At 40.6% G+C, this 14151-nt stretch overlaps 1 protein-coding gene across 2 annotated transcripts; it reads right to left on the bottom strand.

The window, feature by feature from the left end:
- Window positions 1-446: 446 nt before the first annotated feature.
- On the bottom strand, window positions 447-13945 carry ACP1 (acid phosphatase 1). Of its 2 annotated transcripts, none has more exons than XM_048497831.1 (6): window positions 13807-13945; window positions 6582-6655; window positions 6368-6481; window positions 3005-3066; window positions 901-1006; window positions 447-786 (listed from the first exon to the last, which is right to left on the bottom strand). In XM_048497831.1, exons 1-6 carry the CDS (start codon window positions 13844-13846, stop codon window positions 709-711), a joined length of 474 nt encoding a protein of 157 aa, XP_048353788.1. In that variant the 5' UTR covers window positions 13847-13945; the 3' UTR covers window positions 447-708. The 2 variants fall into 2 exon arrangements, with proteins under 2 accessions (XP_048353788.1, XP_048353794.1); XM_048497837.1 differs by lacking the exon at window positions 6368-6481 and adding an exon at window positions 6207-6320.
- Between the last annotated feature and the right edge of the window lie 206 nt (window positions 13946-14151).

The following is a 14151-nucleotide window of genomic DNA, read 5'->3' as shown; positions in this document are numbered from 1 at the left end:
CACCTATTAGAAATTTCAGTCAACCTCCTGGTGTCAGCTGTTTCACAAGGTGCTGCCGGTCGTCTTTCAAGTATCATTTCTACAGTGAGGAAGACTAGAGCTATTTTGTTTTGTTAAACAAAGAAAGCCAAGATTGGATTCTTGTCACTAGCACATTGTGCACTAGTCCTGTGTTTATGCTAAACTGCAAAAATCACATATAAATTACAATATTCCAAAGGGCTTTAAGAATTAAGTTATTGGACTAAACACTCTTTTGTTGATCTCCAGTACCTAACATCGTAACAAACCAAGGAGCTCACATATAAAACATTTAGAACTACCTGGAAGTATGACTATGATTTTAACAAATATGTGTAAGGTTAACAGTTCACACTAAAATGTTTCATATTTAGAATGTGTACATAGGAATCCTTATGCATACTATGTAGACCACATACACTCAGTCAGGATTGTATTATTTATTCTTTAGTTCAACAACCTTTCTTCCATTACATGGATGATCATGGAACAATACTGTTTGTTCGTTTGTTTTGAAAGTCTACTATTTCTCCAATAGAACATAGAGGAACTGCACTGCAAAAATAAAATGAACAAACTTCAAGTGGGATGTCTTCTGGAGGTACATCATTACAATTTGATATTAAGATCTAGAATACTTCAGCAGAAGAGCCACTATTTGTCATTTTCAGGAACAACTTGAGTATGTTAATGAGGCTTCTCTAAAAACTCTTTACAGCATCTAAGACATTGTTCATAAACAGTATTGAAATCTTCATCATTCCCCTATGGGAAAACAGAGAAACGAGAGGTAAGTGACCAGTTCCAGCTGTAAACACATTTATTAGCGACTTCTACTGATTTTATGTTAGAAAGGAGTAAATGGGTTGGTATACTTACATAGTATGGATCTTCAATAATAAGCTGTTTCTGGGGATCATAGCTACCCAAGAGCTCGATTTGAGCTTTACAGTTCTGAATTTGATTGCTTTTCCTTTTCAGATCTCTGCAATTGAAAAGATAAAGTAGCTTTTTAATCATGAAGTGAATAAAGTGTTTTTTTATTGGACATTAGCATGTTCGTAATTAGAGTTTGTACAGTATGACGGATGCTGAAAGTGGAAAGTCTAGCGTGGCACACTTTCCCAACAAATGGTAACAAGGACGCTACCTTCAAAAAGTACCGTATTTACAAATCTCCACCTTTCAGAGCAATAAACAAATGACAATACAGCTAACTGGCTTTTGTCACTGAAATGACTTCATATTGTTTCTCCCCCAATTCTTCCCCTTGTTCAACCTTAACTTTCAGATAATAAAAATGTTGTTCGTGTATTTCTAAATAATGGAGAAAACACTTCCATGCTTCCATTGCACAATACTCCTTTGTTCGACATTGCCTTTATTTTTATTCCAGCTCAGTTCAAAAATAGTATTCTTCGTGATCATTCTCCAATCATACACCAATAACTGAAATGCTGGACACTGCATCTTCTCATTTTTCAGCTTTACAAAAACAAAAAGGTTTTCTCTCTGCTTCAGACTTCCACCCATCATCACTAACTTCCAGTCAGCCAGCCAGCCAACAGACAGTGTGTGAATTTCCCCACATCTGATTCCTTCCCATCAGTCTCTTTGGACTCTGGAAAAAAATTATTGCTGCAACTGTGGGACCTATAGGGATGAACAGTTGTGTGTGTGTGTGTGTGGGTGGGCTTCAGTGAGCAGACAGAAGTGAGTGAAATTGTCCCTTTTTTAATCAGTGAAGCTTAGCTTGCCCCTTGCCCATCCTGTCTGAGGCCCCCCAACCCCTGGGGCTGTTTGTCTCTTTGAATCCTGCAACCCCAGGAATAAGCTCTCCAGGGTCAAAAAGGCATTTGCGTTTAGGGGAGGGGAGAAAAGGAGACTCAACCTTATTCTAACTGTTGGTGGGGTACTAGTAAATACTTCCACGGATCCTCTGAAGATGCCAGCCACAGATGCAGCTGAAACGTCAGGAGAAAATACTACTGGAACACGGTCATACACCTTGGAAAACCCACAACAGCCTAGTATTACACAGTTGGTAGCCATCTCTACTTTGAAGAAGAAGAGTTTGGATTTATATCCCTCTTTTCTCTTCTGTTAGGAGACTCAAAGGGGCTTACAATCTCCTTTCCCTCCCCCCCCCCCCCACATATACCCTGTGAGGTGGGTGGGGCTGAGAGAGCTCCGAAGAACTGTGACTAGCCTAAGGTCACTCAGCTGGCATGTGTTGGGGCGCACAAGTTAATCTAGTTCACCAGATAAGCCTTCACAGCTCAAGTGGCAGAGTGGGGAAGTGCACCTGCTCTTAATCACTACACCACTTTGGATGATGGAAGGCTTAGGTGGCATCCCAGGGTCAGATATGGTTGAAGACACTCAGCACCTGATGGTTCTACAACATTTCAACAAGGAACAGTAAAGTGCTTGCCTCAGTAAGAAAAATATTTTAAAGTTGTAAAGGGAGGATTCCACATGTTACTGACCTAGCTCTCTCAGATTTTGAAGGCAATGAAATGTTGGTAAAAATATGCCCCTGACAATTAAAAAAAACCCCTTCAATATGAACATTGGCAACTTCATTGTGTATTCCAGACATTTACAGGTTTCAGACATTTATTAGAGGCTCAGTTTCTGTGGCAAGATACACTTTCAGCCCTTGCCCAGAAGAGGAATATAAACACTTAACTCTGTAGGAAGTTTTGATAACCTGCCTTTTAATATGATTTGTCAGCTTTTTCTCCTTTTGAAGAATAAGACTGGTGATGGTTTTCTTGAAGGAGAGATATTTTACTGCACTTTAAATAAAATAACACTAGCCTAGCTGCTTCCTGATAACTGCCAAGCAGTTGTTGGGAGAAAGCACTTTTTAAAGGCTATCACTTCTATGAATAGCTACTCAAATCACAACACATTTTGATGCTGCATTTAGTAGAAACAACATGCATATTGCCTAAAATGCTGCCCTTTTACAACTTACCGTAAATTGCTTTCATCCATGCAAAGTATGTAATCAAATGTCCGGAAATCATCCTTTGTAATCTAAAATGCAACGAATATGTTTAAGGACTGTTAAACAGAGATCCACATCACTGTATGGAATACTAAAAGTATACTCACTGGTAAATAAAAATTTTACATTATCAGTTACATATCTAGTTATGGAAGTGTGGTTTTGAGGAGAAGGATGCAAGAAGTCAAAAAATGCCTAAGTGTTACTGGAATGTCTATAAAATCAGAAGTTCTGTATCCATATTAAAAGGTGTTCATAGGAGCTGTCTGAAAAAGTGTATTGTAAAAGTATGTCTCCTGTAAGTACACACACAGTTAAAGATTGTATGCCCTATTTTCTGATGAATATTTCAGACAGAGAACCATGAATAGGTGATAAAAACAATACTATACAAGAAAAAAGGATAGGCCATTGGATAGTTAACTGTTAAAAGCACTTGCTACAGATAATAAAGTCTGTTAGACTCAAAATGCCTTTGGTCACCTAATTGGTGTAAAAAAGGTTCTGATTATCACACAATTTGCTAGCTGCATCTTGACTTGCTTTGCATAAACAAGTTAGCTTTTTCTCCCCTCCTTACATACAAATGTGTGTCCATGGATTGCAGCCAACAAGTACTTGGAATGAAGTACTAGGAACCAATCACTATACTAACAAATCAATGTTTTAAATCAAGATTTTAAAAAAAAGATTTTAAGACTCAACAACTTGATATAGATTGTCATGCTAGAATAACAGAAAAGACCATACATGTCCTAAAATACAAGATTTTGTAGACAGAACGATCAGTTTTCAAGGGACCTCACAACAAACATTACATTTGGAAAACAATTAAAACCAACTAAAAACACAGCACAGTGGCAATCCATTCAACAGATAAAATCAAACATTAAAAAATACTTCCATAATAACATACAATGCAAAAGGCAGGTTTGTGTATTCTTGTGACTCAGCATCCACCCTTTCTGTTTAGGGTCCAGCCCATAATGTATACTGTGAGCTAAAGGCCCAAAGCCGATTGAGCCACTAGTTTTGTAAACTCACAAAGGAATTTGTATTTCTTAAACAGCAGCCTTCCCAGTTACATGACAAACCCTCTTGAGAATTTGTTTCATGGAACTGGTCCTGTCATTTAAAGCTGGGGGTTGGGGGAGTCAAATATAGCTTCTGTATGTGTCTGTGTGTACGGGAGCCAGCATGGTGTACCGGTTAAGAGCAGGTAAACTCCAATCTGGAGAACTGGATTTGATTCCCCACTCCTCCACATGAATAGCAGAATCTTACCTGGTGAACTAGATTTGTTTCCCCACTCCTACACTCCTGCTGGGTGACTTCGGGCTAGTCACAATTCTTCATAACTCTCTCAGCCCCACCTACCTCACAAGGTGTTTGTTGTGGGTAGAGGAAGGGAACTGAGTTTATAAGCCCCTTTGAGTGTCCTTAGAGGAGAGAAAGTGCGGGTATAAATTCACTCTTCTTCTTCTTATGGCCTGTCAAGTCACAATCGACTTATGGTGGCACCATAGGCATGCGTACAGTAAATCTTCAGCTATAATTTTATGGATTCCTTGGAATGTGCTTCATTTGATTATTCAGGAACTTGTATTGTTTAATTCCATGCTTTACTATTGGTCGATGACCATAAATAAATGAATTTAAATCTGATCTTCAGTTACTGACCTAAGCTTGGAAAAATCTTAAATAGTACCTGTATATATCTGAACAAAGAAGAGGCAACAGAACACTGACTTCAGAAGAAACATGAACTTGCAACCAGGTACCAAAGAGCTACCAGTCCAAAATATTAATATTTAAACCATGATAGTCAGATGCGGCTCTAGTTAATGGCTCGTTAACAGACGCTCACACACAAATTAGAATTTCTTGTTCGAAAAGTCTTTGGTTTGGGTCCAGCTGTCTGTTGACACAATGGTCATTTCCACATTCCCTTCCTCACAGTTGTTAATTTCAACTAGAGGAAAGGTCCCCAGGTTGTGGGATCCACCACATAAGCCAGTAGGTTGCAGGGGGAAAAAGAACCATTCTCATTATCCTATCAATACAGCTCTGGTGATGAAGGAGAAAGAGGGTGAAATTTGTTCCCCTCCCCATGGCTGTTAGTCCACAAGCAGTTAGTCCACAGCATCTGAGGCAGAGTTTGAAAGGACAGCTGTAGTTGGGGGACAACATGCAAGAGTTATGTAGCTGTCAGCACTTTCTGCTGTCAGATCACTGGTTCCAGTGGTTAGGAGTCAGGGATATAAACCTCCCCCTCCAATAACCATCACTGGGTTGGATCCACAGTATCATGAAGACAAAACCCATTTTCTCTAACTGCAGACCATAAATCCCCCTGAACTCCAATCCCCCTGGAGATTATAGGAATCTCATGAATAAATAAGTGGGCAAAATAAGGCTGGCAGTGTACGAATGTGGTGCAATAGGGGAGACAGGCAGAGCACCTGAATCCAACCTCTTTTCCACATATTTAGGGTAGACCATTGAAAGAGTGTTGGAGGGACTATGGCTCAGGACAGGCAGAATGTCCCAGGTTTAATCCCTGGCATCTCCAGTTAGAAGGACCAGGCAGTAGAAGAAGAGGAAGAAGAATTGGGATTTATACCCTGTCTTTCTCTCCTGTAAGGCAACGTGAAAGCTCTCTGTCTGAGACCCTGCAGAGCAGCTGCCAGTTTGAGAAGACAATTCTAATCTTGTGGGAACAATGGTCTGATTCAGAATAAGGCAGATTTGAATGTTCACAAGCATCACACAGGTGGGATGGATGGATGGATGGATGGATGGATGGATGGATGGATGGATGGATGGATGGATGGATGGATGGATGGATGGATGGATGGATGGATGGATGGATGGATGGATGGATGGATGGATGGATGGATGGATGGATGGATGGATGGATGGATGGATGGATGGATGGATGGATGGATGGATGGATGGATGGATGGATGGATGGATGACCAGAATCTGGCTACATCTGACTCATTATAAAGGTACTATCAACATTTCCACTTACTTTAAAACAAGAATTCTGATGTTTAATACTTTGTCACTGCATGTATTGAACACAGCCACTACCAAGACAGGACAACAATTACAGAGTAAGACACTCCCACGATTTCTGCCAAACAATGAAACAGACTCTTTCTACCTGCCGTGCTTTATGGGCCGCCTCAATGCCATGATTTCTTAGACAGCTTAAAGCCCTTGCATCTGGGGAGCGCCCCACGTTCCAGTCAGAAACAGCTGCACTGTCTATCATCCACTGCAAACAACAACATACATAAATTTAAAGAAACATGGGTACAGTACCTGCCTGGCAATATGACTCATGGTAATGCCATGTTTCCGCATGCAATTCTGGCCTCGATAATCTGGAGGGCTTCCTATTTCATACGTTGATGTTGCTGCACTGTCTATCCTCCACTACAGAAAAACAAATTCAAATATTTTCATTTTCCCTTCAGACTATTATAAGGCTAAGAGAAGTGTAGCTTCAGAGGACAGAAACAAAACAAAAGTTTACCTTGTTTTCAGCATTCTGATCAATTACAAGTTTTCTGAATACAGCTTCCGCTATAGGTGATCGGCAAATATTCCCTGAAGGAAACAGAATTATAAATATTTAATGCAATGATCCTAAAATAGACACCTGTAGTTCCATCAGCTAAAAGCTCCAGTAGCTCCAGAAGCAGAGTGGGTAAACTGGTAAATTAGCAAAGTTCTATGGTACTATCATAGTGCAGCAGCTTTGTATTAGCAGCAGTACAAAAGCACACTGTGTAGTCAGGAATGGGAGAGATATGTAATAGCAGCCCTTTGGTCAGTGAAGAAGGAATCCCACACGTTTGCTTGTAGCATCCCTGATGGTGGAGCACTGAAAAGCAATACACTGAACACCTAAGTTTCCAATGGCTCTAAAAGAAAAAGCATCCTTTTTATCATTTAAAGATGGCACACAAATTAATATTTCCTAGAAAACAGAAAATGGAATAACCTCACTTTAGACAGCTTAACGATTCATGCATGTCTGAGACAAAGAATTAAGGTTTATGGATAATCAAAATTTCAGCTGTGCTATGGCAAAGATACAAGACAGTTTTCTGTGAAGACCAAAGGTTCTTGCTGCATTATTAAATCAATGTCCTTGCCAGTTTTCAAGTAACACCCCCATTGACTATATCTTCTGCCTGCAATTTACTGTCAAACCTCTTTATTTTGTTGTATAGTAGTACTCCCTAGAGTTAGGCAGCTTCCCAAAGCTAAGCACAGATTGAGTATGAAAAGTTATTATGGATTTCATGAGAAGCATGAAGACTCTGTTCCAGTGTTATGAGACATTAATGTAGTAAAACTGCCAAGGGACATTCAAGTCTTCATAGTTTTGGCTATCTCAATTGGTGCTTAGAAGTTGGCCTGTTACATTCTGAAAGATTGCTGCCATATAACGCACCAGTGTTCCAGGGGCTTTACTGTTTTCAGTAACATTAACATAAAGATACTTCTTGTACTGACTTGTGATCTTCAATAAGTAAATTTACCAGCATAACAAAACCCAAACTTTGCCAGATTTTAATCCTAATGATAAATTATCTAGTGAAGTCACACCCGACAATTTGAAAAGGTTTCTGTTTCCCTAGAAGCACCCTTTTTGTCTAAGAGCAAAAAAAGTTATATATTCTTCAGTTGAGCCTGGATATTGAGATAAGCACAGTTAGATGGAGGCATAAACTTGGCCTGCTGTCCCGCCTAATCTCAGATATAGATTTCAAGCAAGAGTTAAGCATTCAAGAAAACATGGATCAACTTTCTTCATCCTGTCAAAAGGGTATATCTGGGCTACAGACTGCCTTTCCATTTGTATTGATAGCAGATGCTGAGAAAGGGGCATTTACGGACATCCTCCCCTAATATGAAAACATGTTACTATTGAGGTTCATTCTATGTCTTCCTCTCCCTTTGCTCTCTATTGGTTCCTTGAAACTCACTTATAACCCATTAAATTGTGGAAGAAATACACATCATAGATTTTAGTTTATTTTCTCAACCGCTTGCTGGCTTTGCAGCTTTAGAGCAACCGAGTCCAGAATTAAGGGATGTACTAAGGTCAAGGACTGAACAAGTGCAAACTTTTGGTGATTTAAACTACTGAAGGGCTCATGCCAGTAAAGGTTATCCATCAACTCAACTACTGAAGGGCAGTAACCTTTTAATGAAACAAGACGTTCCAATGTCATATTAATCTTTGTTAGAACTGTAGGCAGAGGAAGTGTGCACACGTAGAGGTTTCTGACCTATGCCTCTTATTTCTTTAAAAGATTTATCAGCCACCTTTCTCTCTTGCGGAACTTGAGGCAGCTTACAACACAATCATTACAAAAACACATTGGAAACAATATAAAAAACAAGAAATAAAAACACATAAAAAGCCACAATTTAGATTTAAAAACTTCAAACAGGACTGCCAACAAAGAAAATAATAAAATGCATTCTTAAATAAAACCGTCTTCAACTGCCTCTTGAAGATTAATACCGAGGGTGCCAGGTACACCTCCCTGGGGAGGTTTTTCCATCATCTGCCACAGCAAATAACTGTTAACTGAAAAGTTTCATCTCTGAAAAAAAATCACTCAGGGCGATCTTGAAACTATCAAGCACTTCTTTCTTCAGACACCGGAGGCCAGTTTGCTGGAGTCTTTAGTTCTCAATTATGTTATACACTTTCAGTCATTTCACCCCAAGGATATCTTACTACATTATTGAACAGTGTCTTCCCAATGACAAACCAAAAAAAAAGCGAGGGCTGCTGGAAAGTGTAGTCCTCAGCCATCCTCAAGGGTCCAGCTTCTTGATCTTCCCACGGAGGCAAGGACTGCACTTCCAAGCAGCCCTTGCTGTAGGAAGCCATACTCCTCTCCTCCCGCCATGGTGTGCTTCTGCCTACTAGGACTAGGTCCCTGTGGTGAACTCTGAAGAATTCCCTGCCTGGGAACACAATAAAAACTCTGTCAAGCCACAGCTGAGTGGAAAAGCCCATTTGCAAGTTAGGGGAGCCTGTCTTTGTGTGTGTGGGGGGGGGGGAGTTGGGAATCTGAGCAAAGAGAGCCCATTTGCAAAGTTAGGGGATGCTATCTGCATGTGTGGGGAAGGGGATGACAGCTGTAAGTTAGCTGTTTTTTCATTAAATAATTAGATTAGGTTTTCATTATCTGTGGTAAACTGGAAGGCCGAGCAGGGAGGAAAGGCAGGAGGCGTTGGCCCCCTTGGTGGGTGCCATTAACTCACCAACTATTTTCTGGAGCCCACTGCATTTGTTTGTACAATGGGCTTTACTGCTAGTAATTAATATCACAAAATATTATCCTAGTCCATATGGTGCAATCTTTTCTTTTACTTCATATTCATGATTCATACTCTTCTTACTGTTAATAGCAGGAGAATCTCACAAACATATAACTTTTCAAGTATTAACTTGATCACAGATTGCTATGTGAAGAATACCTGCTACTCCTGTTACAGACAGAAGGCAGATGCTATAGTGATATTTGACCAGCTTTATATTTTGAAACCAATTAAAAGTGGCCAGATGCTTTATACCATGCAAAGTCATTAAATCCTTCTCTATACTTTGGGGCAAATTGTGACGTAAATCAAGAGAAGTATAAATCAAAACCCACCTAGTTGTGAACTAATTTATATCACAGAAGATTATGTGTTCCTAGTTGTCTTCTGTTTGAGCCACAATCTTCATATGAAGAAAAGACACACAACACACACAACACACTTTTTTTGGGGGGGGGGGGAGCTTTAAGCTACATCATGGCCTAATTACCTAATAGGTTATTAATACATTTAACTAGCAGAGAGAGAGTTGATCGACCAAACCAATTGTAATGATTAATGAGATCCTAAATGCAAAGTGAAATCAATGTTCTTCCATTGCTCTCAGACTTCCAAGAGATTTTCGTGTCTTGACTTCTATGATCTGATCAACTGCTGCCGTTTGCATTTTGAATGCAATGATTCCATCCTACATTTCTTCTTCCCAGCACATCCCGGACCCACTGAAGTTAGCTAAGAACCCTAGAAACACCGTGGCCTGAAAGATGTACCTCCCTCTCTCCTTCCACACATACACACACACACTTTAAAAAACAAACTAATATCCAACACAAAATCATAGAATTGGAAGAGACCACAACCCATCATGAAGAACTATGGAAAACCCAAAAGCTTGCACACCGCTTTGTATCATTTTGGTTCATCTTAACAAAAGTTATTATTTTGCTGTGGACGAAGGCCACTACTTGCAACTTTCATTCAATCTATTCTCATGAAGGACATATCAGTGTGCACATCCAGAAATGCCCCTTTCTAACTGTCAAGCTTGTGTGCATTTGTTTTGGACCCAGGTAATGAGAGGCTTATAAAGGAATAGAGTCAGGACACATCAGTATAACAAAGCAAGTTTTAACAAGTTCAACAGAGTACCATCTGCTTCAGTATCATGTGGGTACATTTTGCATTAAATGACAGCAAGTTGGGAGTTAGGGTATGCAAGGTGATTGAACTTTCAAAATGCTTTAACCATCAAGCTGTGGTCAGCTCCATAAGTTAATCGGGAAGGGAAGATTCTGACATATAATGAATTCAAAGCAGTCAAACAACAGCCTCATGCAAACAACTGGAAAACCTACCAATGCAGGAGATGCATTGTATAGCCCAATTCTGGAAACAAAAGACTGCTCCCACAGTGAACTGCAAGATGATCCACAATGGACAAAAACTACTAAAAGAGAATAGGCATCTATAACAATGCATGCAATAGGATGTCACTTTGCAGTCTTGTGACTGCCTCTTCCAGGCAACCAAACAAATGGAAAATTACAAGGCATCATTTGGAAAAAGCATAACACAATGAATGGATCCTCTTATATTATTTCTTTGTTTTAATTTAATACTTGCATCCTGCATTTTCCTGTAGCTCAAGGTAGCTTTCAAGTCATAGTTAAACATTAACACCAATAGAATAATCCCCCAGATGTACCTTAGCCAGTGTGGTGTGGTGGCCAAGAGCAGGTGGATTCGAATCTGGAGAACCAGGTTTGATTCCCCATTCCTCCACCTGAGTGACAGAGGCTTATTTGGTGAACCAGATGTGTTTCCGCATTCCTACATTCCTGCTGGGTGACCTTGGGCTTGTCACAGTTCTTCGGAACTATCTCAGCCCCACATACCTCACAAGGTGTCTGTTGTGGGGAGAGGAAGGGAAGGAAGTTTGTAAGTCACCTTGAGTCTCCTTACAGGAGAGAAAGGTGGGGTATAAATCTAAACTCTTCTTCTTCTTTCCAGAGGTTTGCAAGGCATTTTGTTAAATAATATTGATTTAGTATAGTAGCTTGGTAAGGATTTGTGAACTGGTGAGAGAATTTCCAATGGTATACAACGGCACACAGCCTGGCTGGGAGAAGAAAAATCTTCCAAGTTTTTTTCTATGTGCTACTCTTTGCAAAACTGAAATAATTCAGATATCTAGACACAGGAATTATTCCTAGGCTTTTCAACACTGATATTTGAAGCCTGACACAAAGTTAGGGGAGCCTGCCTGAGTATGCATGGGGAGAGGAGGGAATCTGAGAAAGGAGAGCCCATTTGCAAAGTTAGGGGAGCCTGTCTGTGTGTATGTGGAGTAGGGAATCTGAGAAAGAAGAGGAATCTGTAAGTAAGCTGTGTTTTTCATTGAATAGTTAGACTAGATTTTCATTATCTGTGGTAAACTGCAAGACCAAGCAGGGAGGAAAAACAGGAAGGAGGAGTTTGGATTTATATCCCCCCTTTCTCTCCTGTAAGGAGACTCAAAGGGACTTACAAGCTCCTTTCCCTTCCCCCCTCACAACAAACACCCTGTGAGGTGGGTGGGGCTGAGAGAGAAGAACTGGGACTAGCTCAAGGTCACCCAGCTGGCATGTGTTGGAGTGCACAGGCTAGACTAGTTCCCCAGATAAGCCTCCACAACTCAAGCAGCAGAGTGGGGAATCAAATCTGGTTCTCCAGATTGGAGTGCACCTGCTCTTAACCACTACGCCATTGCTGCTCACTGTGCGATGGACGCCATTAACCCACCAACGATTTTCTAAAGCCCATTGCATTTGTTAATTAGTCCCTTTTGTATTAAGCGTGTGGCAAATTAGTATAGAAAATGCACTCTAGATGAAACCTTTTGGGGCCATGCCCCCAGAGAGTCATGTGTACATGTACAAACTGCTAGAAATTAATATCACAAAATATTAAACCTGGTCCATATGGTACAATCTCTTCTTCTGCTTCTTCATATTTATACTGCATACTCTTCTTATTGTTAATAGCAGGAGAAACTCATAAACATATAATTTTTCAAGTATTAACTAGGTCATAGATTGCTATGTAAAGAATATCTGCTACTCCTGTTACAAACAGAAGGCAGATGTTACAGTGATATTTGACCACTTTTATATTTTGAAACCAATGCAAAAGCAACCAGACCTTTATGCCATGCAAGAAAGTTCATAAGGTCACCAAATCCTTCCATATACTTTAGAATTATAACTTATGTGTGATCTTTTGACAACAGCAGGTTTGCAAATAGCTCCTCCTTTAATAACTTGGGGAAGGCAACCTAGGAGCTGAGGTTTCATCACAGCTACCGCAAATGATTAGTAGATAACTGGGTAAACATACTAATAAATTTATAAGCTAGTCATTTCTGTCATCCTTATCATGAACCGACAAAGTAGTGGATCAAGAGACAAGGAAGTGATTTTGCCTCTCTCTATACTAATTTTGCCACACTTATTACAAAAGGGACTAATTAAGACTGTACACAATGTTAAAAAATAACTCCAAATATAGTAATCCTATCTTATAAGAATCTTGTTCATTTTCAGCCTGCAGAGTAGACTGTACAAGTATAATGGCCTGTCACCAGCTAGCTGGTTCTTCTGACCCCTAAAAGAGTGTAAAAGAAGGAAACTCTCAAGAGGCTCAATTTTTAATTCCTATTTGACAAGCTGCATCTGCTATTTTTTTTCTCTACACAATTATCACAAATGCCTTAACGGGCCATCCCCTCACGACACTCTAGGTGAAACCCTTTTGGGGCCATGGCCCCAGAGAGACACCTGTGCATGTGTACTGCACAGGATATTTCAGTGCTTCCCCCTTCCCTCTTCATTTTCCCCCCTTAGCAATGGCTGAACAGCCCTGACTGTCCACAGTCCTATTCACAGTTACCTACACATAAGTCTACTGAACTCAGCAGGGTTTACTGCCAGGCAGACCCGCTCAGGAATGCCCTGTAAGGCTACCACCCTATGCACATTACCTGGGAGTCCTCAATAAACGCGTATACCGTTGCAATGTAAGTATCCCTGCACAGCTCGGGCGAGCAGTATTGCTAACAAAGGTGAACAGCAGAAGCCAAGTGAAAAGGCGGGAACAGCAGAAGAGAAAGGAGACTCCAAAAAGACGCCATGCGACTGGAGAGAATGCGACACCCCTGCTTTCTTATGCAATCGGAGAGGTGGAAAAGTGAGAAGCAGGAAGAAGTTTTGATCAGTTTTCTTTCCAAACTGCATGGTGCCCCCATCTCACTAGCACTCCCACCTTTTAGTCTCTGCCCAGACACAGAGACAAGCAATTAGGAGACCCTCTAAACTCGCCATGCAGCCTCCCCACCTTGCTCTTGGGCTTGCCTCGTTCCTCCTTCCACTCACCCAGACACACGAACAAGACAGACTTCACCTCCGACGCCATATTAGCTCAGCAGCCCATTGGGAAAAGAAAGCCGCAGAACACAACGGTCAAAGCCTACCCACAGAACTGTCGCGAAATCCCCTTCTTGCTTTACGGCAACAAGGAGAGGAAAGCCCCTAACATTCCGTCCATGTACGTCGCCTGTCTGAAAGTGATTGTTTTTTAAATATAAGGGTGAATAAATATAGTCTGTTTCTAAATGTCAAAACACGTGTAATAATCAGTGCATGACGCCAGCACACCCACTTTTCTCCACCGAGCCCTCAAAATCAGGCATTGGACTAGCCCACTATTCTCCTTCTCAA

The sequence above is a fragment of the Sphaerodactylus townsendi genome, linkage group LG01, assembly GCF_021028975.2.
Source record: "Sphaerodactylus townsendi isolate TG3544 linkage group LG01, MPM_Stown_v2.3, whole genome shotgun sequence".
NCBI lineage: Eukaryota > Metazoa > Chordata > Lepidosauria > Squamata > Sphaerodactylidae > Sphaerodactylus > Sphaerodactylus townsendi.
The sequence above is the reverse complement of the archived record's forward strand: the minus strand, read 5'-3'. Positions and strand labels throughout refer to the sequence as shown.